This window comes from Sus scrofa, chromosome 14 (assembly GCF_054392235.1).
Source record: "Sus scrofa isolate SSC_HxYL_T2T_F1_AM1 chromosome 14, Sscrofa_HxYL_maternal_Yorkshire_Landrace_v2.0, whole genome shotgun sequence".
Classification (NCBI taxonomy): domain Eukaryota; kingdom Metazoa; phylum Chordata; class Mammalia; order Artiodactyla; family Suidae; genus Sus; species Sus scrofa.
The window spans coordinates 97,602,208-97,629,333 of NC_139396.1; the positions used below are offsets into that span (position 1 = coordinate 97,602,208).

General features: G+C 37.7%; 1 protein-coding gene across 6 annotated transcripts in view; it reads right to left on the minus strand.

The window, feature by feature from the left end:
- Positions 1–27,126, minus strand: part of MICU1 (mitochondrial calcium uptake 1) — a 242,021-nt gene that overhangs the window by 195,690 nt on the left and 19,205 nt on the right. For all 6 annotated transcript variants that reach the window (XR_014825569.1, XR_014825571.1, XR_014825570.1 and 3 more), the window contains 1 exon segment: positions 2,783–2,947. Coding sequence is in view for 3 of the 6 variants with exons in the window: in XM_005671068.4 (XP_005671125.1) it covers positions 2,783–2,946 (164 nt within the window). In the remaining 3 variants the exon portion in view is untranslated.

The window sequence follows — 27,126 nt, forward strand, 5'->3', positions numbered from 1 at the left end:
AGAATTATTTTAGAGATAATTGATATTGATTTTTTTTTGCCTTTTTTAGGGCCGCTTCCCACGGCATATGGAGGTTCCCAGGCTAGGGGTCGAATCAGAGCCACAGCTGCCAGCCTACGCCACAGCCACAACAACGCAGGATCTGAGCCGCGTCTGTGACCTACACCACAGCTCATGGCAATGCCGGATCCTTAACCCACTGAGCAAGGCCAGGGATCGAACCTGCAACTTCATCATTCCTACTCAGATTCATTAACCACTGCGCCACGACAGGAACTCCTGCTATTGATCTTGATCTCAGTATAAGGATGAAAATTTCAACCTACTTTTTTTTGTTTGTTTTAAAATTTAAGAATAACTATAGTGCATGTCATAAAAACTTTTAATATGTCACGGCAAAGGAATATGATTAACAATCTTTGAGCACTAAAATCCTGTCACTAGAGTATTTGAGATTTTGAAACATTAATGAATTTTGAATATGTGACAAATGCACATTATAAAAATCCTAATATTGGTGATATGCTGTCAATATGTAGATTTTCTGCTTTTGGTTGTTTTAGGATTAAAAAAATCAAAAATGCAATAACAAAAATGTAAATGTGTTCTTTATGTAACACTCCAAACCATTGTCTTAGTCTTTCTCTGGGAGTTAATATTACAAAAAGCAGCAAAACACAAATTAGGAAAAATAAAATAAACTGACCTGTTCATTGACACTTAACCTGAAGAGTATAAACAAATTAATTTGGGCGGGGGGCTACTAACTTCTTAAACAATCAAGCCATCAAACAACTTTCCCACTTCTGAATATGCCTTCATAGGGCCCTGTGATTCCACAGTAGGAAAGTATCCCTGAAGACACCGGCAATAAGCATTTACTATTTATTTAAAAAGACAAAAAGTGCATTTCCTACTCCTCTTCTTTTCTTTCTTACTTCTCTCTCTGCCCCTTAGCCTAGATCACTCTGTCTCTCGTTCATTTCACCTGGAAAATTTTCTAAGCCCACCCACATCTTTCTAAGGGTACTGTACTCTCACGATCATCTCAAACTAGTATTAGTGTCTGTCAGTATTTTCTCCCTACTCTAGTTTATCCCATTGTTTTTGCTATATTAATCTCTCTTAAAATTTGTCTATTGTCAGTCTCTTGCTTTAAAACCTCTTAGCTTCATACTGCCGAGAAGATAAAATCTCAACTCCTTAGCACAGTATGTAAGATCTTTTATATTATGATCACAACTTTTGTGGGAAAAGTCAGTCTTTTATGCTAATACTCTCACTCACCTTCATACCAGTAATAATCATAATAATCCTATGAGATAGGTACTATCATCATTCCCATTTTATAGATGAGAAATCTAGGTGTATACACACGCAATACACCCATAAGCACACATACTCATACATCGCTGGCGGGAATGGAAAACAGTCCATCAGTTCCTCAAATATGTGAGTAACCTTATGATTCACTTCTAGGAATATATGCATGACAAATGAAAACAAATTTTACCCCCAAAATTTGTACACAAATGTTCACAGCAACATTACTTAAAATATCCAAAAAGCAGAGCAACCTAAACAGTCATCAACAGATAAATTTATTCATTTGTCAACAGAATTATCAATAGAGAAGTTCCTGTCATGGCGTAGCAGAAACGAATCCAACTAGGAACCATGAGGTGGCGAGCTGGATCCCTGGCCTCGATCAGTGGTTTAAGGATCCAGCATTGCCGGGAGCTGTGGTATAGGTCACAGACGCGGCTTGAATCTGGCATTGCTGTGGCTGTGGCATAGGCCGGCGGCTACAGCTCCGACTGGACCCCTAGCCTGGGAATCTCCTTGTGCTGCAGGTGCAGCCCTAAAAAGACAAAAAAAAAATAAAATTATCAACAGATGAATGAATGAATAAAATGTGAAACACTATTTTGGCCATTAAAAGGAATGAAGTACTGATTCAAGGTACAACACAGATGAACCTTGAAAACATTATGTTAAGTGGATTAAGCCAGTCACAAAAGCTCATATGGTATATGATTTCATCTATGTGAAATGTCCTGAATAGGCAAACCTGTAGACAGAAAGGTGATCAGTGGTTGCTTAGGGCTGGGGGAATGGGGAAAGTGGGAGGTGACTGCTAATTGGCATGGAGTTTCTTTATGACACAATGAAAATCTGGGGTAATTAGATGATGAAAATTTGGGGGATGGCTGTACAACTTTGTGAACATACTAAAAACCACTAAATTATACATGTTTAACTATTAAATTGGTAAATTATTTTAAATGTTCAACAGAAGAGGAATTCCTGTCATGGCTCAGGGGTTAGCAAAACCAACTAGGAACTATGAGGTTGTGGTTTCAATCCCTGGCCTCACTTAATGTTAAGGACCGGGCATTGCTGTGAGCTGTGGTGTAGGTCGCAGATGTGGCTCGGATTCTGCATTGCTGCAGCTGTGGCATAGGCCAGCTGGTGTAGCTCTGATTCAACCACTAGCCTGGGCACCTCCCTCCTTATGCCGCAGGTACAGCCCCCCCCCCCCCAAAAAAATGTTCAGCAGAAAGGACAGGCAGAACTTGAAGTAGAATATTTCCTATTTGTTGCTTTGACAAGACAGCCCAATTCCCTGAAACATCTTATTTCATAAAAATCATCCATGCTAAATGATTCAGCCAAGAAACTTTGATACAAAGTTAAGCCAGAAATCAATCTCTTTTAGATAACAGAGACCACTAGAAGAATAAAAGTATGTCCAGGAACAAGATGCTCAGATAACACTCACCTCTTCCACAAGAGACCAGTACTTGCAGTTACTGCAGATGCACCAAGAAAAGCCACCACCATTAGCCGCCGCCTCATCTGGGTAGGCTGTGATCCTCCATGGTACCAGCGAGAGCCCACTACTGCCAGTTCTGCCAATGCAGAAAGTGAGTTAAGACGAAACATCCTGTGGATAAAAAGTAGAAATATTATTCCTAGCTGGTGGCAGTGTCAGTGATGATGATGATAATGATAATAGTATTAACACCACCAACAAACACTGTGTGTATTCAATGACACATAGTCTTCTGAATAGTTGGCAATACTGTGTATTATCCAATTTAATCCTCAGAATAATCATATGAGAAAAGTACTACATGTGACAGTCAAGGTACAATTAGAAGAAACCACATGGCAATCTGAGCAAGGAAAGTTTAATATAAAGCATTATTACTTAAAATAGACAACAGTACTAATGCGTAAAGAGACGGCAGGTATAGGGAACAGCCCTACTTAAAGGCCTGTTACAGAGCAACGAGAAAGGAATAAAGGAATAAAGGAGCCACTCCCAACAAGGCTGAGATAAGGACAATGTCATGAGGGTGCAGCCATGGATGTCTGAGAAATTTACTGAAGTGCTATACCAAAAGAATTTACTGTAAAGCCATCTACAGATGACTGAAAAGAAATGGACATTTCTTCTTGGTTACATGACTTTTTGTAGTGGGAATTCATTCAAATCACACAAAGTATCTATCTATGCCTCTCCCCTTTGATTTTCTTAAAGCATGGTTAGTTCACTTTTGCTGATTAAATTATCTTGTACTTTGTACATGTCTTCCTATGGCAATCCACATATCTGTTCATACTTAAGTTTGCCTCCTCCCACTCCCCACCCCCAACACACACTTGGCTCTGAGCGTCAAGACCAAAATTATTTTTTTTCTTCTTTGGAAACATACAGTCTAGCACAGAGACTGTAATACTACAGGTGCTTAAAATATTTAACTATTTTACTTTAGCATGAAAAATGTCGAGTTACAAATTATACAGGTACTGGCTCCTAACATTTAAGTATACTTCTCAGTTCAAATATACTAAGAAAAGTATGTCTTTTATTATTTGTGCTCAAGTCAATAGACTACTTAGCTGTCTCCTAACATCACTGAGCTGGTTACTGACTCTTCTCTGGGACTTATACCTATAATCTCTTAAGGAAACCTTTCTTCTAGCTTCCTTTATTCAACTAGGTCCAATTTCAAAGTTGGAGCTAAATCTAGCCCTTACAGATAAAGCAGGAAAGATCTAATTTTATTCTTCTATATCCTATGACCTAAGCTTCAGCAACACAAATGTTTATATCCCTCCTAATCCTAGAAATCATCTCATTTTATTGCACACACTCTAGCAAATTCCAGTATCCAGGAGACTGTCCTTTATGTTTTCGTCCTGTCCATCATTTTTATTTTTGAAACTGAAGTATAGTTGATTCACAATGTTGCATTAATTTATGCTGTACAGAAAGTGATTCAGTTATGCATACATATACTTTTTATTTTATATTATGGTTTGTCATAGGATACTGAATATAGTTCCCTGTGCTATACAGTAGGACCTTGTTGTTTATGTGATTCATTTTAAAATTAACATTTTCCAAACTCAGAAGTACCTTCATACCTAGCACTGCTCTTGTCTACAACAAAGATGAGCACAACTAAAACATACATATCTGTAGAAAACATTATTCATCACTGATAACAGAAAGAAACACTTGGGGAGTTCCCATCGTGGTGCAGTGGTTAACGAATCCGACTAGGAACCATGAGGTTGCAGGTTTGATCCCTGGCCTCGCTCAGTGGGTTAAGGATCCGGCGTTGCCGTGAGCTGTGGTATGGGTCGCAGACGTAGCTCGGATCCCGCATTTCTGTGGCTCTGGAGAAGGCCGGCGGCTACAGCTCCGATTAGACCCCTAGCCTGGGAACCTCCACATGCCACGGGAGCAGCCCAAGAAATGGTAAAAAGACAAAAAAAAAAAAAAAAAAAAAAAAAAAAGAAAGAAAGAAACACTTGGAAGTTTTCAACATGAAAGACAAAGAACATAATCAACTCGAAAGCTGGACTAGGCAAGGGATGGGTAAGGCTGGAAGATACGTTCACAACATCTGACCAGATATGAAGAACAAATAGACATATGACCAAATAGGAAAGCCATGATCACTTGAGAAGATCCTTTGAAGGCTGGACTGAGAATTTTGATCACTTATATGACAAATGGGAGCCATGGAGTCCTTAAATAGGAAAAGAACACGGTGAAAAACATTTTTTTAAAAGAATTCCTATCTACCAGCAGTGAATGGAATAAACAGCAAAGAACCTTAAGCAGAGGCTAACAGGAAAGTAATAAGTAAAGTCAGAAGCAACTAATGGCTGAAAATATTGTGACAAACGCCTAGATTAGGATGTGGAAACCAAAAATAAAATAAAAATTTCCAAAGAGAAACAAACTAGCAGATATCAGGGTTAAACACACATCAATATCTAACTTGACAGAAGATATGAAAGACAAAAAAGGGAAAGAAATAAAAATAAAGATAATCATGGAATAGGAATCCAATGACCCAAGATCTAGTCTCAACTCTGCTACTGAACAGCTGTGCACAAAGGAAGCTTCTCTTTCCTTCTCAGGGAAGAGTTTTATCCATTGATAATATGACAGAACTGACTACAGGAGCTTTAGGATTTCTTTCATTTCTTTAATGTTCTCATACCTCTGGTTTAAAAAGGCATGGCAAAATTTAACCTATTTAAATTAGGGGAAGTACTAAGATGATAGTATATATTGAATATATATCATATATTCAAGATTAGCTTTTAGAAGACATATCTGTATGCTATGGCTCCAGAGGATTTTAAACTTTGGAGGTTCTGAGTTACACTAACATTTCATTTATTTCTGATGTTGTAATTCAAATGTTACTGGCTATACCTCATTTCACCACTGGTTTTAATCTCATTTCCCAAAGTACACATCAAAAGATATACCTATTCATCTTTCCTAGTATAATTTTCATAGATACCAAGTAAATAGAGGGGGAAAAATTCTCCCACTGAGAATAGGCTCTATTATAATTTAATTCCCAGTTTTGCAGTGAAGAAATAGTATAACTAGTTGAATGCATTAATTTTTGATGAGAGACCATTTAACAGATTTAAGGAGATCAGCTTTCCAACTGAGTCTGGAAAATTGAATAGGCCAACTGGCAGCAGTTACACAGTAATGAAGATTAACATGCACATTTATGAAATAGATTAAATTAAATCTAAAGCAATGTATTTTTCTTCCCAAACAGCCCCACCTCTTTCCCCCCAAAAAAGGCATGCCTCTAAAAAATAGCTTTGATATGAAATGAAAAAAGATGAAGAGGTATTTCTAATCACAAAATGTCAAGGGAGGCAAGCAGGTAATTTTGCCACCAAAGAAAAGCATTATCTATTCAACAAGAAACAGAACAAGGTTTTTAATTTTTGTGTTTTTTTTTTTAATAATCTATAACAAGATATCATTGCCGTGCTTATCTATTAGTTTTAAACTGTCATGCTTAATGTATTGCTTTTGGTAAATTTCCAAAAGGGTCACAGAACCAGAAAATCACTTAATTCAATATCCTTATTTTTACAGGTGAGGGAACTAATACCTAGATAAGTTATGTAGTTTGTACATAGCTAATTAGTACAAAAACCTACAATAAATCCTAAAATTCTTGATTCCCAAATAAGTAACCTAAGGGGGAAAATCTTTTTAATAACTATTCCCAGCAAAATAAATATATTAGTCACACTCCAAAAGGAGTCAAGTGTTCAACTACAGAAAGATAAACAATGCCATAATAACAGAATACAATGTAATATAAATACTAAAAATGACAACCATAAAAATTTTTAAATGTTATTCCACAAACCAACAGAAAGCTAGTTTAAAGACAGGTGGGGAGTTCCTGTTGTGGCTCAGCAGTAACGAGCCTGACTAGTATCCATGAGGACGCAGGTTGGATCCCTGGCCTCGACAGTGGGTTAAGGATCTGGCACTGCTGTGAGCTGTGGTGTACAGATGCAGCTTGGATCCTGCGCTGCTGTGGTGTGGTGCAGGCCAACAGCTACAGCTCCAATTCCACCCCTAGTCTGGGAACCTCCACTGCCACAGCTGTGGCCCTAAAAAGATAAATAAATAAATAAATAAATAAATAAATAAAAAGACGGAAAAAGAAGTAAACGTGGCTCTGTAAGCTATGAAGAGATACTTAATATCACTTACAATAAGAGAATGCAAATTAAAACTCTACTGACAAACTGTTTTTCACTCATTATGCTGGCAAAATCCAAAAGATTTAAAACATACTTGTTGGCAAAACTGTAAAAATGGCACTGCTGAGTAATGCGTAAAATGGTACAATCTATGGAGGGTAATGTGACAATATTCATCAAAATCACCCATATAAACCGCATACACTGACCCAGAAATTCCACTTCTGATATAATATCCTACTGATGTACTTGGACACCTTTCAAACTACACACACACTAATACACACACAGTTATTCATTTCATTATGGTTTATAATAAACAGCAAAAGGCTAAAACCCACCCCAATGATCACCAAGAGAGAACTGGTTAAACTACGATAGACGTATCATAGCAATACCATGTAGCAATAAAAAGAAAATTAAAAAACCATGTATAGATTTGAAAAGATTTTCAAGATATACTGTTATCTAAACAGGACAAGGTGTGTGGGCGGGCAGATCTACTATGCGACCATTCATGCAAAAAGAGGGGAGACAAGAATGCATATTTGGGAGTTCCCATTGTGGCTCAGTGGGTTATGAACCTGACTAGTATCCATGAGGATGCAGGTTCGATCCCTGGCCTTGCTCAGTGGGTTAAGGATCCGGCATTGCTGTGTGCTGCAGCATGGGTTACAGACACAGCTTGGATCCTGATTTGCTGTGGCTGTGGTGTAGGCCAGCAACTACAGCTCCAACTCAACCCCTAGCCTGGGAACTTCCATATACCATTGGTTGGGCCATAAAAATACAAAAAAAAAAAAAAAAAAAAAAAAAAGAGAGAGAGTAAATATATGCGCATTTTTTTAATTTATAAAAAATTTAGATGATATAAGTAAAATTTAATGATTACTCTGGGAGAAGAGCTTATTTAAACTTTTTCATTTAAAGAAAGATAAAGGCAGGGCCAGGATGATGTTTCATTCTCCTCAGCCAACAACTGTCATTTACCAGCCTTATTAGTGGGCTCAGGCCCAATAATGTCTCATACATCAACACACATCATGGCAAAATTCCCTAGTAAGATAAGCCTTACTTAAATGAAATTCATATCCCAATGCTCTGGCCACTGGCACATTCTGATTCAACTTACCAAAGAGAACTGCAGAGCTTATCCTGAACATGGACTAAAATATCTGCTTGTACTTCTAAGCTATGATGCCCCCTTGTACTTCTGACCTCTGGCAACTGCACATTTAAAGAAGACTGCTTGGCTCTACCAATCCTGACAGTGGCCTACATAAACCTCTTTTGTACTATTTCTGACTGTTACCCAACACTATGGTTAAAAGTAACAACTGTTAATACCGAGGTTAAGATAAATTTCTGAGATCTACCTAAATCTGGCCACTAACAAAACTCAGACCTCAGTTAACTAAAACTTCAAGGTTTCCAAGTGTTTAGTTTACATGAACTAAGAGTCTGAGAAAACAAGGACTGAGTATCTTTTTTTGTGTGTGTGTGTCTTTTTAGGGCTGCACCGGTGGCATATGGAGGTTCCCAGGCTAGGGGTCGAATCGGAGCTGTAGCCGCCAGCCTACACCAGAGCCACAGAAACGCCAGATCCAAGCCGAGTCTGTGACCTACACCACAGGTCACGGCAACGCCGGATCCTTAACCCATTGAGCAGGGCCAAGGATCGAAGCCGCAACCTCATGGTTCCTAGTCGGGTTCGTTAACCACTGAGCCATGGCAGGAACTCCTGAGTATCCTTTACATCTGTATTTCTAGGATCTAGAAATAGCCAGCATCTGGCACAGCTAGTATACACAGGTGATGGTTCAGTGCACCCCATGAACCTAGAAACACGGTTGCTCTCTGAGAGCTACAGTGTAAAATCAGCACTATCTGGATGACTCACTCTAGTCATCCCAGTAGCAGCTGTATACCACAGAATTGGACTCTGTAGGCCATCAGAGCCTCAGCCATTAGGTATCTTAATTATACATTTAACTCTCCTTTATTCTAATTCCATGCTTACTAAGTAGTTTGTGACTATAATTCAGCTTCCTATGTAGACTGCCTTCAAAGAGAGAGCATGCTGATTAGAATATGGGAGTTTCTAGTTCTGATAAACTAATAAGCAGGCAATCTGCAATCTGATTTATAATTTTAATTTCCCATGATATTAGTCAGTCTAAAGAACCTTCTCTGAACCCGACTAATTTCAAGGCACTGATAAGAGCCACTTTGAAAACTTTCAAGGTTCAAGGCCAAGGTCTTGAACTGTGGTGACATCTTGCCCCTCTGCCCTGTCATTGCATTGAAATTTATACCCCCTAGTGAGAAACTTCCAAAAGCTTTGTATGGCCAGAGTCAGGGAACCTAGGGAATTATACTCACTTTTCCTTCTGCCTAGGTGTAATTGAGTTAGAGGAAGGCAATAGTCTAAAGAAAGTAAAGTGATGGGAATACTATTTTGCTGGATTTTTACAGGAATAAAGGCAAGTTGCATTTTTGCTACAAAATATAAGGAATACATTTTTATTGTCGAAAATATTGTATAGAAACGTAAAAGAAACTATGTACTTTTGGGGGAAGGAGGTCTTTTTAGGGCCTCACCCGTGGCACATGGAAGTTCCCCGGCTAGGGGTCAAACTGGAGCAACAGCTGCTGACCACAGCCACAGCAACGCCAGATCCGAGCTGAGTCTGCGACCTACACCACAGTCACAGGCACACAGGATCCTTAACCTGCTGAGCAAGGCCAGGGATCAAACCTTCATCCTAATGGATACTAGTCAGGTTCCTTAGCCCTGGAGCTACAATAGCAACTCCCAGAAACTATGTATTCTTTTTCATGTATCTGAAATTCCACCAACTCTCCCTAGAAACAACCAAGAAAGAAGTCTGCATGTATCTTTCCTGAAACTGTTCTATATGTTTACATATAAATATTACAAATACTTATGTATATTCACATATTTAGCATTTGCAATGCTTTACATTACCTGTTGTCTTATATAATAGAAATAGCATATACATTCGCAATTTCTTAAAACTTAGACTTAAAATCAGTCCATCAAGGAATATACAGATCTACCTCTTTCTTTTTAACTACTATAGCATATTTCAGTCTATGACTATTTCACAGTTTATTTGCCAATTAATACCGTAAGGTCGTCTCCATACTTCACCATTACAAATAGAGCTACAGGAACTTTTTTCCCCATGCATTTGTTTTAATTCATTTTTATTCAAGTATATCTGTGGGACACATATCTAAAAATGAAATTGCTAGGTTAAAGGAATGTGATTATTTTTATTTTATTTTATTTTATTTATTTTTTTGTCTTTTGTCTTTTTTGTTGTTGTTGTTGCTATTTCTTGGGCCGCTCCCGCGGCATATGGAGGTTCCCAGGCTAGGGGTTGAATCGGAGCTGTAGCCACCGGCCTACGCCAGAGCCACAGCAACGCGGGATCCGAGCCGCGTCTGCAACCTACACCACAGCTCACGGCAATGCCGGATCGTTAACCCACTGAGCAAGGGCAGGGACCGAACCCGCAACCTCATGGTTCCTAGTCGGATTCATTAACCACTGCGCCACGACGGGAACTCCCAGAATGTGATTATTTTTAACTTTGATAGATACTGTCAAATTACTCTTCAATACTGACATTCCAATTTACATACTCACCAGCAGTGTAAGAGGGTACTCCTTTTCCTGTATTTGCTATTCTCAACCTTTTCCATTTATATGATAGATTTAAAAAAATGTAATTTAATTTATATACTCCCTAGAGTAAGTGAGTTTTGATAATATTTGTTTTATTTTTCAAGAGTCCATCATTGGTGTTCTGAGGACTATTAGAATATTAAGCTGGGAGTTCCCACTGTGGCACAGTTGGTTAATAACCTCACTTGCCTCTGCGGAGGTACCGGTTCAATCCCCAGCTCAGCACAGTGAGTTAAGAGAGAATATTTAGCTTTATTTACTTACTTTCATTCTAGTCATATACTAGTTCTGAGGCTTTATCTTTCTTTACTGGCAAAAAGGGACATTCTTTTCACCTAGTTTTTTTATGTAAAATAATATGTTTAGGTTAGATGTAATATTATTTCATTCAGTGTTATTTTTGAGAAGAATGGTTGGTTTTTGTTTTTGGGTTTGTTTGTTTTTTTTTTTTTTTTTTTGCTTTTTGCTTTTTAGGGCCATACCTGCGGCATATGGAGGCTTCCAGGCTAGAGGTCGAATCAGAGCTACAGCTGCTGGCCTAACACCACAGCCAGAGCAACAGGGATCTGAGCCTCGTCTGTAACCTACACCACAGCTCCTGCAACGCCAGATCCCCACCTCCTCCCCAACTGAGCAAGGCTAGGAATCAAACCTGCATCCTCATGGATACTAGTCAGGTTCATTAACCACTGAGCCATGACAGGAACTCAAGATTTTTTTTTTTTTTTTTTTTTAGTAAACAACAACAAAAAAAGTTATAACTTCCTTAATCTGAACCATTTCCATACTTTTCTATTTCAATTCTACTGAACTCCATCAGAGCTGACTGGGGAGATTTTTTCCAACTAATGTTTGGCTTTCTAATGGCTGGTTATACTTTCAAAATAACTGAATATATTATCTACTCATCACATTACTGAACAGAATGATTAATCTAAGCAGTAACAAAGTTCTGAAAAATATCCCTCAAGTGTTTCATCTTCACATAAGCTAAAATTTACAGGTCACACACACTAAAAATTACAGTAAGCCCAATTCAACTGCTGTATAAGGACATAGCTACTTCAATGTTTCACAACACAGATGCACTTTTTCGTAGTCTATTTTATTAAAGCTACAGCCTAGAACAACTTTATTTCACTGACATTTGCAATACTTCTTTGCAAAGGGTGTGTGTTATCCCTGAAATATGTGCCATGTATGAAAACAAGAGTTGCCATGAACATAGGAAAATAAATAACAGGAAAAAAAATGAGCATTACTGTATGTAAGTATGGACTTATGAGAGCAGATTTAAGTAGTTTTAGTTTAGTCAGTCAAGTTATTACTTGGGCATAAAAACAATTATTATGATTAATATTTTCATAATTTATTTCATATTTATAGCTTACATAATCATAGAACTCACTAAACTAGGCTTATGTATCTTCATGAAAGCTGAAATGTGAAGACGATACCTAATACAATGCACAAAGCCTAATAAAATACTTTGAGCATTAGACACATTCAAATGTTTGTCAATTTAAACAGAAATACAGTATTTTGAATAATGCCAGATACTTATAAAAATAATGACTACATAATAGGTTACTGGCCTAGAAGTGAGGATAGTCAAGTCTCTGGTTGGGTTTTATCACTGTTTCTAAATATCTTAACATGACAAACTATTTCTGTACTATTTCTCTGACCAGCCCTTCTTTAAACTCAAATGAAATCCTACCTTATCCATAAAAGTTCTATAAGATAATTACTACCACTCTTGATTTCTTCCTCTGAATTCCTATGGAATTAACATTCTGTACCACTATTATGGTACTTTGCTTATGAAGTCATTTTAATGTATACCTGTCAACTTGCCAAACAGACTGCAAATCTAAAGATATAAATATATGTTTTAGGCTTCTTAGTATCCTAAGTGTCAGTTAATGAATCTGAAGTTACCACTAAAAATAATAAGTATTACTGTTCAATTACCCTAGTGTGTACAGAGAAAACTTCTCTCTTTCTACCTCTACTACTACCCTGCTTTGTGATCAGTAAAAGCCTTACCCTCTCTAATAAGGCAGGGAGAGGCATGGCACAGATGGTTATTTCCTAAGTCCTTTCTGGCTTTAAGAGTTCACTTCAGAAAAATAAAATGTAAAGGTGTTTTGTACTTTATGAAAGAAGAAAGTTATTCTGAGTGGTTATTAATGATATAACATTAGTCTCATTGGCTTAAGAAAATTTTATATAATCCAAAATGTCCAACTGCCATTATTTCACTTAAGTCATTAGCTGTTTATTGAGGGAGGTACTGTGAGGGCACTACAAGAGGCTCAAAGATGAGCAAGATACAGTGCGCCCACAAACACCTTATAATTTGTAGTGGATATAAAACAACTATTCCAATAACCATAATGCACAGCAGGAAAAAAGGTAAAGGCTGTAAGAACACAGTAACACAGATTCAAAGAAAGGAAAAATTACATTAGGTGGGAAAGTGGAAAGGGGTCAACAAAGGATCCAAAGAAGATTTACTTAGGGTAAGAAAAAGCTAAGCATTCTTTACAAAGACTTTGGCTGAATACATTATCTTGGAAGCCTTTGTCATACTGCTTTATTGTTTTATCTGAGGAATGGGGTAAGCTACCAAAAATAGAATCTTTATTGCATAACTATGATACGTCTAAAAATGCAATAATACTAATGTATTAGTATTTAATTATGCCAAATAATTTTTAAAACATCTCCATATATTTCTTTTAGATGAAATGAATCAGACTGAAAGTTCTGCAATGAAGACACTAGGATGACTGCCAAAATACAGTAGAGATTAACGTTCATGTCTAGAAAAGATGCATTTTCATACCTCAAAGTGACATTACTGACAGCATAAATAAGGAAAGTTCACACTTCAGCTAACTCTGTTCTGAGAAGTGAGTATTTTTCAACAGCAGGAAAGAGCTATTTTAAATGATCTGGGGAATGTACAGTTAATTTAAACCACGGAAGTCACTAACAGCAAAAAATAAATAAATAAAAGCTGTAAGCACAAGAATCATCTCACAAAAATGTTACATTTGACACAGAACTTTTACACATATTTTTGCTAAGTGAATGTGCTGTGGAAAAGTAGGTCAATATCCTACAGTATTCAACCTTCTGATACTCTGTGAAACATTTCTTCATCCTTTTAAGAAACTCCAAAGCTTACTTTCTCATATCATGTGGCATGCACACACACACACAGTAAAGCATTTTATTGAAATAGTAAAACCTGAAACTCGGAGTTCCCATTGTGGCACAGTGGGAACGAATTCGACTAGGAACCATGAAGTTGGGGGTTCGATCCCTGGCCTCGCTCAGTAGGTTCAGGATCTGGCGTTGCCATGAGCTGTGGTGTAGGTTGCAGATGTGGCTCGTATCTGGCCTTGCCGCAGCTGTGGCGTAGGCCAGCAGCTACAGCTCCAATTAGATCCCTAGCCTGGGAACCTCCATATGCTGCAGGTGTGGCCCTAAAAAGACAAAAGACAAAAAAATAAATAAATAGAACCTGAAACTCATGTCTGATGAAGAAAGAATTGAAGAATTGAAGAATTTCCCTTCCTTGAACAACTGCACAGGTGAACAAATCAACCAAAGAAAGTCTATTTAAAACAAAAGCAAACAAACCATCCAGGAACCTACACAAGTGATGATAATCAACATAAATTTTCTAAAACCACTAGGATGTGCTAGTGTGTTGAGATGAGTAAGCTTTCAATATTTAAAATTTCCATACACTCCAACTTAATTTTCAAACCAAGTCTTGGAAATGAGGAAGCTAGAGAGTTTTAATGGTTAATAAATATTTTTAATGTATTGAAGAACCATTACAAAACTACAGGAGAAAAAAAAAATCAGCACTCAATAAGGAAAGTTTAAGCACTGTTCCAAAAGAAATTACTTCCAAGAAAGTATTTACCTGTATACACATACAACAGAATATCATTCAGTCACAAAAAAAGAAAAAGAAAAAGAAACCTTGTCATTTGCGACATGGATGGACCTAGAAGGTATTACACCAAATGAAATAAGTCAGACAGAGAAAGACAAATAGTCTATGATCTCATAGGTGGAATCTAAAAAACAAACAAATGAACAAACAAAACAGATACTGACTTCTGGATACAGAAAGCGAAGGGGTGGTTGCCAGAGGGGACGGGATCGGGGATTGGGGGAGTTGGGCAAAACAAGTCAAAGGGATTAAGAGAAACAAACTTCCAGTTACAAAATAAGTCATGTGTTATAATATATAGCATAAGTAATATAATCAATAACACTGCAATAATGTTTTATAACAGACAGTCACCAGACTTGTGATCATTTCATAATGTATGTGTTTGATCACTGTGTTGTATACCTGAAACTAACATAATACTGTACATTAAACTTAATTTTAAAAAAAGAAGAAAAAAATACAATGTGAGAAAGCACTCATCTGATTTCATTTTCGCCCCAATTGCCTGAACTAATTCAACTAAATACCATAGATTCATTGATCTAGAAATCCATAATTTCTGTTTTGCTATCTTTTAACAAGGATGACAAGGAGGGCAAACGAGCTAACAGAAGTTATTCATTACAAAATTAAACATCCTTCATGAATAAAAATGTTAAGAATCAAAACATTTTAAGACTAGTGTTAACTGGCTGAAAGTGAATCTGAACAGAGACACCATAATTTCTTTAATGTACATAAAAAATAGAATTAGGAGATGGGGGTGTATGCGATTTATTCTTAAAAAGTTCAACTTCTAGCATTAAAAGAGACCGCAAACCCATCCTAAAATTCATATGAAACTGACACCTCACCAAAGAAGATATACAAATGATAAACAGGCAAATTATCTGGAGCATTTATTATTTGTACTTTTTGATGACTGACATTCTGACTGGTGTGAGCTGATACCTCACTGCAGCTTTGATTTGAAAAGACACATGCACCCCCATGTTCACTGTAGCACTATTTATAATAACCAAGACATGGAAACTAAATGTTCATTGACAGAGGAATAAAGAAGATGTGGTACATATATACAATGGAATATTACTCAGCCATTAATAAAAAGAACAAAATAATGTCATCTGCAGCAACATGGATGAACTGAGAGATTATCATACGAGTAAAGTCAGACAGAGAATGACAAATACAATATTACTTATATGTGGAATCTAATAAAAATGATACAAAAGGACTTATTTATAAAACATAAAAAAGTTGACAGATTTCAAAACCAATCTTAGGGTTACCACAGAGGAAACTGTGGAGGGTAGGGTGGAATTAGGAGGATGGAAATAACATATACACACTAGTGTATAAAAAAGATAATTAACAAGAACCTACTGTATAACACAGAAATTTACTCAATAGTTTGTAAGAAACTGTACAGGAAAAAAGAATACATATACACCTGATTAACCTTGCTATACACCTGAAACTAATACAACATTGTAAGTCAGCTGTAGGCCAATAAAATTAATTGAACAAAAAAAGAGTACAGCCACTTTGGAAGACAGTTTGATGGTTTCATATAAAACCAAACAAGATTCTTACCATTTGGTCCAGCAATTGCACACCTTGGTATTTACCCAAAGGAGTTCAAAATTTATACACTGTCCGTATAACAATGTGTACAGGGATGCTTAAAGCAGCTTTGTCCATAACTGCCAAAACTTGGAAGCAACCAAGATGTCTTTCTGTAGGTGGATGGGTTAATAAAATGTGGAAGACCTAGACAATGGATTACTATTCAACGCTAAAAACAAATAAGTTATCAATTCACGAAAAAATATGGGGAACCTCAAATACATATTACCAAGTGAAAGAATCCAATCTGTAAAGGCTACAGGTTGTTGATCCCAACTATGAGACACTCTGGAAGAAGCAAAACTATGAGACAGTAAAACATTCTAAAGATTAGCAAGGGTTGGGACAAGGGGAAGGATGAATAAGCAAACCACAGAGAATGTTTAGGGCAGTGAAAATACTCTGTATGAAACCATAGTGATGGATACATGTCATTGCGCATTATACATTTGTACAAATCCATGGAATGTACAATAGAGTGAACTATAATGTAAAATATGGATTTGGGGCAAGTATGATGTGTCGGTAGGTTTATCAATTGTAACCAATGTCCCACTCTGGTAGGGGATATTGATAATGGAGGAGGTTATACATGCATAAGGGCAGACAGTATATAAGAAATCTCTGTACCTTCTCCTCAATTTGGCTGTAAACATAAAACAACTCTCAAAAAGAGTAAAATCTTGGAGTTTCCATTGTGGTTCAGTATGTTAAGGACCCGAAATTGTCACTGTGAGGATACAGGTTCAATCCTTGGCCTTGCTCGGTGGGTTAAGGATCCAGCATTGCCTCAGGCTGCAAAGAGGTCACAGACGCAGCTCGGATCCAGTGTTGCCGTGGCCGTGGTGTAGGCCAACAGCTGCAGCTCTGATTTGACCCCTAGCCCAGGAACTTCCATGTGCCGCAGGTGTGAAAGAACAAATAAATAAATAAAAATAATAAAATTAAATTAAAATGGGCAAAGGACTTGAACAGACATTTCTCCAAAGACCTCCAAATTGCCAATACATGTATAAAAAGATGTTCATCATTAGTCATTAGAGAAATTCAAATCAAAGCCACAATGATATACCACTCCTCACCCACTAGGATGGCTACTGTCAAAAGTAAAAATGCACTTCTCACACAGGAAGGGAAACCAAAAAGAAGACAACTTACAGAATGGGAGAAAATAATTTCAAATGATTCAACTGACAAGGGCTTAATCTCTACAATATACAAATAACTTAAACAACTCAACAGCAAAAAAAACAACAATCCAATGGAAAAATGGGCAAGACTTGAATAGACATTTCTCCAAAGAAGATATACAGATGGCCAACAAGCACATGAAAAAATACTCAACATCACCGATTACCAGAGAAACGCAAATCAAAACTACCATGAGATACCACACCAGTCAGAATGGCCATCATTAATAAGTCTACAAATAACAAATGCTGAAGAGGGTGTAGAGAAAAGAGAACCCTCCAGCACTGTGAGTGGGAATGTAAGTTGGTACAGCTACTATGGAAAACAGTATGGAAGTACCTTAGAAAACTATACATAGAACTACCATATGACCCAGCAATCCCACTCTTGAGCATATATCCAGACAAAACTTTCCTTGAAAAAGAAACATGCACCCATATGTTCACTGTAGCACTATTCACAAAAGCCGTGGAAATAACCTAAATGTCCTTTGGCAGGTGATTGGATTAAGATGTGACATATATACACAATGGAATACTACTCAGCCATAAAAAAGAACACAATAATGCCATTTGCAGCAACATGGATGGAACTAGAGACTCTCATACTGAGTGAAGTAAGTCAGAAAGAGAAAGACAAATACCATATGATATCACTTATATCTGGAATATAATATATGGAACAAATGAACCTTTCCACAGAAAAGAAAATCATGGACTTGGAGAACAGACCTGTGATTGCCAAGGCAGAGGGGGAAGGAACAGATGGACTGGAAACTTGGGGTTAACAGATGCAAACTATTGCCTTTAGAATGGATAAGCAATGAGATCCTGTTGTGCATCCCTGGGAACTATATCTAGTCACTTATGATGGAGGATGATAATGTGAGAAAAAATAATCTATACATGTATGTGTAACTGGGTCACCATGCTGCACAACAGAAAACTGATAGAACACTGTAAACCAGCTATAATGAAAAAAAATTTTAAAAATTATATATTTTAAAAAATGCACTTCTCAAACCTTTAAGATTTTCAAGCTGGAATTCAAATATGTTAATGTACTGGCACGATAACAATACATCACAGGAATAACATGTCTATCATATGCGGTCCTAAAACTTAACTGTTAATTTCCAAAACAGCTTAAAATAATTACTTTGAACAAAAAGTTCAAGGCCACAAAAAAACTATTTTTAGTGCCCTATAGCACAAAATATTAGACTTGATAACACAACTACATATATATATATATATACACACACACATATATATGTGTGTGTGTGTGTATGTGTGTGTGTGTATAAAACCTTACAGAACTTCAAAAACATTGGGCAGGATAAGAAAAAAAATTGTATCAGGAGGAATACGTTAAAAACCAGTAAGAATATAAAATATTTCTATCATCTGATCAATAACAACATATACAGAACACTGAACAATTGTATATTATACATTTTTTTCAAATATACAGAAAAATTATAGAAATTGACAGCATGAAATGAAATGACATATGAGTTTTGCATTTACAAGTTAAGTGGTAAGGGGCATGGGAAGTTAATGGTGAAGGATTAGCCAAATGTTTTTTTTTTTTTTTTTTTTTTTTTTTTTTTTTTTTTTTTTTTTTTTTTTTTTTTTTTTTTTTTTTGTTGTTGTTGTTGTTGTTGTTGTTGTTATTGTTGCTATTTCTTGGGCCGCTCCCGCGGCATATGGAGGTTCCCAGGCTAGGGGTTGAATCGGAGCTGTAGCCACGGGCCTACGCCAGAGCCACAGCAACGCGGGATCCGAGCCGCATCTGCAACCTACACCACAGCTCACGGCAACGCCGGATCGTTAACCCACTGAGCAAGGGCAGGGACCGAACCCGCAACCTCATGGTTCTTAGTCGGATTCGTTAACCACTGCGCCACGACGGGAACTCCCAGCCAAATGTTAATAAATAATGAAGCTGGGTAACAGGCACATGGGGATTTTGTGTATGTAAAACATTTTTCATAATTCTGTATATGTTTAAAATTTTTCATAACAATAAACATGTAAAACTTGATTGTAGAGTTCTGGCTCCAGTTAAGATGAAGTGAGCACATTCCTTCCTGTCTCTTTCACTGAATGCAACTATAAGCTCTGGATGGAATATCTACCTAAGGTTTCAGAAAAGTAAATGTTAGCAGGCAGAATGAAAAAGGAAACAGATCTCAAGGTAGCGCCAAAATGGCAGCGAGTTTCCCAATTTTTTGCTCTCGTGTCTCTATGCCAGAATTCAAACTTAGCTCCAGACCAGACATGTGCACTGGATGCAGACAAATAGATCTCCAAGAAGAGCCATTTATTTCTGGCTTGATGAGTGGGAAATGGGACTTCTATGAGTAAGAGGGAGTGGGAGAAATTCCCTGGATTTGCATGTGTATGTGTGTCTTTTTTTTGTTTTCTCCCATTCCAGCAACAACCAGCAGCTGGGAAGACATCTAAAATCAGAAGGCAAAATTCTCACTAGAGGAACTAGGCTCCAAGAGTACTGAGGCATCTGTTTTATTTTTCTATCCCCTGGTCACTACACCCAGGAGGCTGAGGTAGCTGAATCATGTGACAGGGTAGGGAAAGGTAAATTCCACTTCTGAATCAAAAGAAGAGGGGTCCTTGGGAGCAAATAAGAGTTGGGGATATTGCAGAGAAGGGGAGCTCAATAAAGTGAAACCATAAGGTTCAGTTTGATCTCCTGAGCTACCTCCTAGATACACACATGTGGGTCTTACCCTAAGCAGCATAGCAAAGGATCTGTGAACTAAAATTTGGGGCAGCCCACCACCAGGATTTAATACTGGCCACTGTGTGGGCCACACAAGGAACAAATATGGATAGTACTGCAAAGGCTATGAAAACCGAGCTGATGTTGGAACTACAACTCGTTAACAGGTGGGTTGCAATTTGCAGCCTGAACTGAACAGGCCAATTGCCTGCTAAAGGAAGGAAGCCAGCCTCTACAGGATTTGAATAAGATCTGCCCTGTCAAAGTATGATATTCTAGGAGAATTCTTTGCCCACAGACCTGCTCTTAAAAAACTATATAAAGTACTTTAGATGGAAAATTAAATGCAATACTGGAGGGAAACTTGAGAGTTCAGGAATGAAGGTAGAGCAACAGAAATTGGCTTTCATCATTTCTGAGAAGTTTGCTATAATTCTTACCCTTGTTCCTTCTTTGTATGTAACACGTCATTTTCTGAGTACTTATTACTTGGTGAATGCTAACCTGGTAGCAATGGGTTCTACCGTACTGAGATAGCCACAATTTTCAGCAGCAACCCTGTGTCACCAGGTCTTGCACATGAGACTTTCTCAGTGGTCCTGTTTCACCTCAGATGCAGACTTCTGAAGATCTCAGCTTCTGATAGTTTCCTGGCTCTCCCACCAGTGGTTGAGCATTTTTCTCTTCCTCTCCAGATTTAATGGATTTTCACCTGTGCTCTGAGGTAACAGGGTTTGTTATCCTTTCCCAGTGTTTAAAGCTTTTGTTATGAAGCTAAAAGGGCATGAAATGAGCTTTTTGCTTCCTCATTGTGGTGGACACTATTCAGCTAGGGCTGAATCCTTGGGAAGGGCTTTCTCATCTCCTGCACTTTCCCCAATCTTATGGGTTGAAATCCATGGGAAGAACTTGTGAGTGGATGTGAACTTCCCTTGTGTCGAAGGTTTCTGGAGATTCCATACTCTAAACACTACCTCAAACTTGGTCTGTTGCAATCTATAAAAATTAAGCTCAATTTTAGGTTAAACTCCCCTAGAGATATGAAAACATGCTCACATAAAAACGTGTAAATGAATGTTCACAGCAGCTCTATTCATGAACAAGGAAGCACATAAAAAGGGGATCAACATCACTAGCCATTAGCAAAATGCAAATTAAAACCACAATATCACTCACACTTATTTGGCTAAAAGAAAAATTACTGAAAAAAGCTAAGTGCAGCAAGAATGCAAAACACGTGAAACTTTCTTACATTGCTACTGAGAATGCAAAATGGCACAGCCTACTCTGAAAAACAATGACATTTTCTCACAAAGTTGAACATGTATTTAACATATGACCCAGCAATCCACTCCTGGTTATTTACCCTAGAGGAATGAAAATTTATGTTCCCATAACACCTGCCCATGAATGTTTATAGAGCTCTATTTATAACTGTCAAAAACATCACGACTCAAATGTCTTTCCACAGATGAATGAACAAACTGTGGCATCCCTATATAACAGACACAACTGCAATAAGAAGGAAAGAATTCTTTTTTTTTTTTTTGTCTTTTTGCCTTTTCTAGAGCCGCTTCCACGGCATATGGAGGTTCCCAGGCTAGGGGTTGAATCAGAGCCGTAGCCATCAGCCTATGCCAGAGCCACAGCAATGCAGGATCCGAGCTGCGTCTGCAACCTTCACCACAGCTCACAGCAACACCGGGTCCTTAACCCACTGAGCAAGGCCAGGGATCGAACCCGCAACCTCATGGTTCCTAGTCGGATTTGTTAACCATTGAGCCACAACGGGAACTCCATTAATTCTTGATAAATTCAGCAACTTGAATGAATCTCAAAGACATGATACTGAGCTAAAGGAGTCAGTTTCAAAGATTACATACTATATGATTCCATATAAACATATTCTTGAAAAAAACTAGTGATGAACTGATCAGTAGTTGCCAAGGAATAGAGGTAGAGGAAGGTGTGATGACAAAAGAACAGCATCGGGGGTTGAGAATGTTTCTGTAATATGACTGTGGTTATAGTTAAATGAATCTATATTATTAAAATTCATGTATTAAATTTCATAGAACTGGATACCAAGAGAAAAAAAAGTCAATTTTACTATATGATAGTTTTAAAGCTGCATAGGTCAGCAGTTACAGCTCCGATTAGACCCCTAGCCAGGGAATCTCCATATGCCATGGGTATGGTCCTAAAAAGACAAAAAATAAATAAAAATTAAAAAAATAAAAGCCAGGTTATATACTATATGATTCCATTTATATATTACTGTAGGACAGGCAAAACTGCAGCAAGAGAAAATGGATCAAGGTTGCCAGAGGTTGGGGTGAGGTGAAGAGGCTGACCAAAAAGATTCATAAGGCATTTTCTGCAGGTGAAGCAGAATCAAGATACTGCTCTGGATCTTGATTATTGTGGTAAATACATGACTGAGTTTATCAAAACTTAGAGTATACAAACAAGGGTAAATTTTATTGTAAGTAAACTGTACTTCAATAAATCTCAATACAGCTGCTTTTAAAAAATACTTGTGGGATGCACTATTTGAAAGAAAATACTCAGCTTTAGCAGTTCAAAAAAAAAAAGACGTTCCTGCTGTGCTACAGTGGGTTAAGAATCCAACTGCAGTGACCTGGGTCACTGCAGAGGTGCAGCTCAATTCCCCGCCTCAGCACAGTGGTTAAAGGATCCCACGTTGTCACATTTGCAGCATGGTGACAGCAGTGGTTCAGATTCATCCATGGCCCAGGAACTTCTGCATGCCATGAAACAGTCATTTAAAAAAGCAGGGGGTGGAGAGGCAAACGGTTCCTATTGTGGCGCATCGGAAATGAATCCAACTGGAATCCATGAGGATGTGCGTTCAATCCCTGGCCTTGCTCAGTGGGTCAGGGATCTGGTGTTGCTGTGAGCTGTGGTATAGGCTGCAGATGCAGCTCGGATCCCGGGTTGCTTGTGGCTGTGCTGTAGGCCGGCAACTGCAGCTCCAATTCGACCCCTAGCCTGGAAACCTCCATATGCCAAGGGTGTGGCCCTAAAAAACAAACAAAACAAAACAAAAAAAACACTCAGCTTTATATTCATTTATTAGAAAAGAAAGAACAAAATAAAGCATATATCTCAACAATTAAAATAAAAACAAAATACAAATAGAAGGAAAAAATTAAAACAGAAATACAGTGGAGTTCTCTTGTGGCTCACTGGGTTAGGGATTGGTCACTGCAGCAGCTTGGTCAATTTCTGGCCCAGGAACTTCCGCATACCATGGGTATGGCCAAAAAAGAAAAAATAAATAAATAAATAAATAAATAAAGAGAGAAATACAAGGAACTCAGGAATAAGTCTAGTAAAAGATGTATGAAAACTGATGAATTTCACTGAAGGATTTCTCTAAAGGAGACCTAAATAAATGTAGAGATCTCCTATGATGATAAACTGAAAAACAAAATTTAGTAAAGATGGCAATTCTTCCCCAAACTAAATTACAAAAAATCAATGCAATCCTAAGGGATTTTAGTGGACCTTGACAAAGACCCTGAAATGAATAGAGAAGTACAATGGGCCAAGAATAGCCAAGGCGCACTTGAAAAAAAGCCAAAAATAAAAAATAAGGTAGGAGGACCTGCTTTAACATTAGAACACTTTATAAATCTTAGTAGTTAAGACACTGCGATATTGACACAGGTACAAATATTTATAATAATGGAAAAAAGTTTAAAACCCCAAGACAAATCCATATAAATAAAGATACTATGTATGACAGAGGTGGGATAGCCAATCAGTAAGAAAAGGAAGACTTCTCAATACATGGAGCTGGGATACTGAGTATGCATAAGGAAAGAATTAATATGGATTCACAGAATACATCAATAGCAACTGTAAGTTGATTAAATACTTTAGTATAAAAGGAAAAAAAAGGAAAGCTTTTAGCTAATGATGTAAGAGATTATCTTTATGACGAGATAGTAGGCAAAGACTTTTTAAACAACAGAAAAATACTAGATATAAAAGGCTGATAAAGGAGTTCCCGTCGTGGCGCAGTGGTTAACGAATCCGACTAGGAACCATGAGGTCGAGGGTTCGGTCCCTGCCCTTGCTCAGTGGGTTAACGATCCGGCGTTGCCGTGAGCTGTGGTGTAGGTCGCAGACGTGGCTCGGATCCCGCGTTGCTGTGGCTCTGGCGTAGGCCGGTGGCTACAGCTCCGATTCAACCCCTAGCCTGGGAACCTCCATATGCCGCGGGAGCGGCCCAAGAAATAGCAACAACAGCAACAACAACAACAGACAAAAAGACAAAAGACAAAAAAAAAAAAAAAAAAAAAAAAAAGGCTGATAAAGCACATTTTATTAAAAGCAACCATAAAAAAATAACAGCCATCATAAAAGATACTATAAAAAGACAACACCAAAAACACTATAAAGAAAGTAAGAAGTTAAGGCCAGAAAGGGAAAAAATAGTTGCTAGTCATACGACCATCAAAGGACTAACAGCCAGACTATATGTATAGTTCCTAAAAAGGGGAGGGGGGGAATATCAAAAGGAAAAAAATGGGCAAAAGAGAAATCCAAATGGCTACTAAACATATGAAAGATGTTCAACAGTATTCTCAAGGAGTTCCTGCTGTGGCTAATCAGTAACAAACCCGACTAGTATCCATGCGGATGTGGGTTCAATCCCTGGCCTTGCTCAGTGGGTTAGGATCCTGTGTTGCCTCGAGCTGTGATGTAAATCGCAGATGCAACTTGGATCTGGGGTTGCTGTGGCTGGGGAGTAGGCTGGCAGAGGCAGCTCCAATTCAACCCCTAGCCTGGGAACTTCCATATGCCTCAGAAGCGGTCCTAAAAAAAGAAAAAAAAAATCAATATTCTCAAGATAATACAAATTAAATTTGTATTAAATACCACCTCACACCTTACAGACTGGTAAAATTAAAAAGTCCAACAATACCACACATTGGCAAAGATGTGGAGCAATGGCAATGGCAACTCACACTTGATGCTGGAAGTGTAAACTGGCTTGATCACTTTAGAAAAGTTTGACATTTTATCTTGATAAATTGAAGACATGAATACCTATAGCCCTGCAATTTACTGAAAAATTCAAACATATTCTAAGAGATATGAACAGGAACGTTCAGAGCAACACTGTAGTAACCAAAAACTAGCAACAACCCAATGTCCATCAACAATTAAATGGATAATTCACACAATGGAATACTTACGGTAACAAAAACAAATGACACTAAGGATAAATCTTACAAAGAATAAAAGAAGCAAGACACAATAAAACATCGTTGTACTGCATTTTTAGGACATTCAGAAAGTCAATATTAAACCATATTGTTTCCTGCTGTGTAGCACTGGGAACTATATCTAGTCACTTATGATGGAGCGATAATGTGAGAAAAAGAATGTATGTTAAGGATGTGTGACTGAGTCATCTTGCTGTACAGCAGAAAACTGACAGAACACTGTAAACCAGCTATAATGGAAAAAAATAAAAATCATTAAATAGATAAATAAACCAGACTCTTTAGGCATGTAAAAATAAAGAAAAGCCAAGAAAGTAATAATCATAAAAGTAAGAATAGGGATTACTTCCAAAGGAAGGGAGAGAATTGTGATAGGAACATACATGTCAGTGGGAGTGAAATGTCTGAGGGGCTAGTAATGTCCTAATTCCTAACCTGGAAAATGAAGAAATAGGGATTCACTTTACAGTCATTATTGTGTATCTTTATTGTTTATACACTTTCTACTTCAAAATAAAACACATTTTTAAAAAAGACAGGAATTACTAAATTAATTTTGAAAAATTTACATTCCCCAAAAATGCTTCACAAGTAACATGCAGTAAGTCTCATAAATATAATGTTCAGTGGAGAAGCATATCAAAAGGATATATATGGTTAGAGTTCATCTATATGAAGTTCAAAAACAGAACTGTTTAGCAATACACAAAATCATGGTTATCTCCTGAAGAGAGAAAATACTTCAGCAAATTATGCTCAGAGACTGAGATTCTCTTTGCCAATAACTTAACTAACATAGGTTCACTGTGGTAATTACATAATAATATGTCACAAGCCAATACCATACAGGATAATGTCTCTTAATAAGCCAATAAAGAAAGAACATACTCCACAGCAATCTATCATTGCTTTGAATTCAAATGATTACACTACTGTTCCAGGCAGAGGAGGTGAAATTTAGGTGAAGGGTACCTTTCTATGAGTTGGTTTTCAGAAAAGCCAGCTTAGCCAAACAAGAGCTGCCAGTGCAAACTGAAGTCCTTTGTTGCTAGAGGTGGATGCTAGCGGTATAAAGGCACCAGTGTTGACGAGCAAGATGATCTCCTTCGCAGCTGCTACATGGTTTTCACCACCAGTAGCCAAGAGTAACCTTGCCAGAGCAGATCTTTGGAGAGATCTTTAATGTCTCCCCCACCCACCCCACGCCATTTTTTTTTTTTTTTTAGGGCTGCACCCGCGGCATATGGAAGTTTCCAGGTTAGGGGTCCATTTGGAGCTGTCGCTGCTGGTCTACACCACAGCCACAGCAACTCTATCTGAGCCATGTCTGCAACCTACACCACAGCTCACAGCAACACTGTATCATTAAGCCACTGAGCAAGGTCAGGGATTGAACCTGTGTTCTCATGGATACTAGATGGGTTCATTACCGCTAAGCCACAATGGGAACTCCTGGAGAGCTCTTTTAGATCAGCAAAGAGTGGCCTTGCCCAGACTGAACACCCTTAGTAAGTCCCCACAAGTTCCTGGTATTTAAAGTT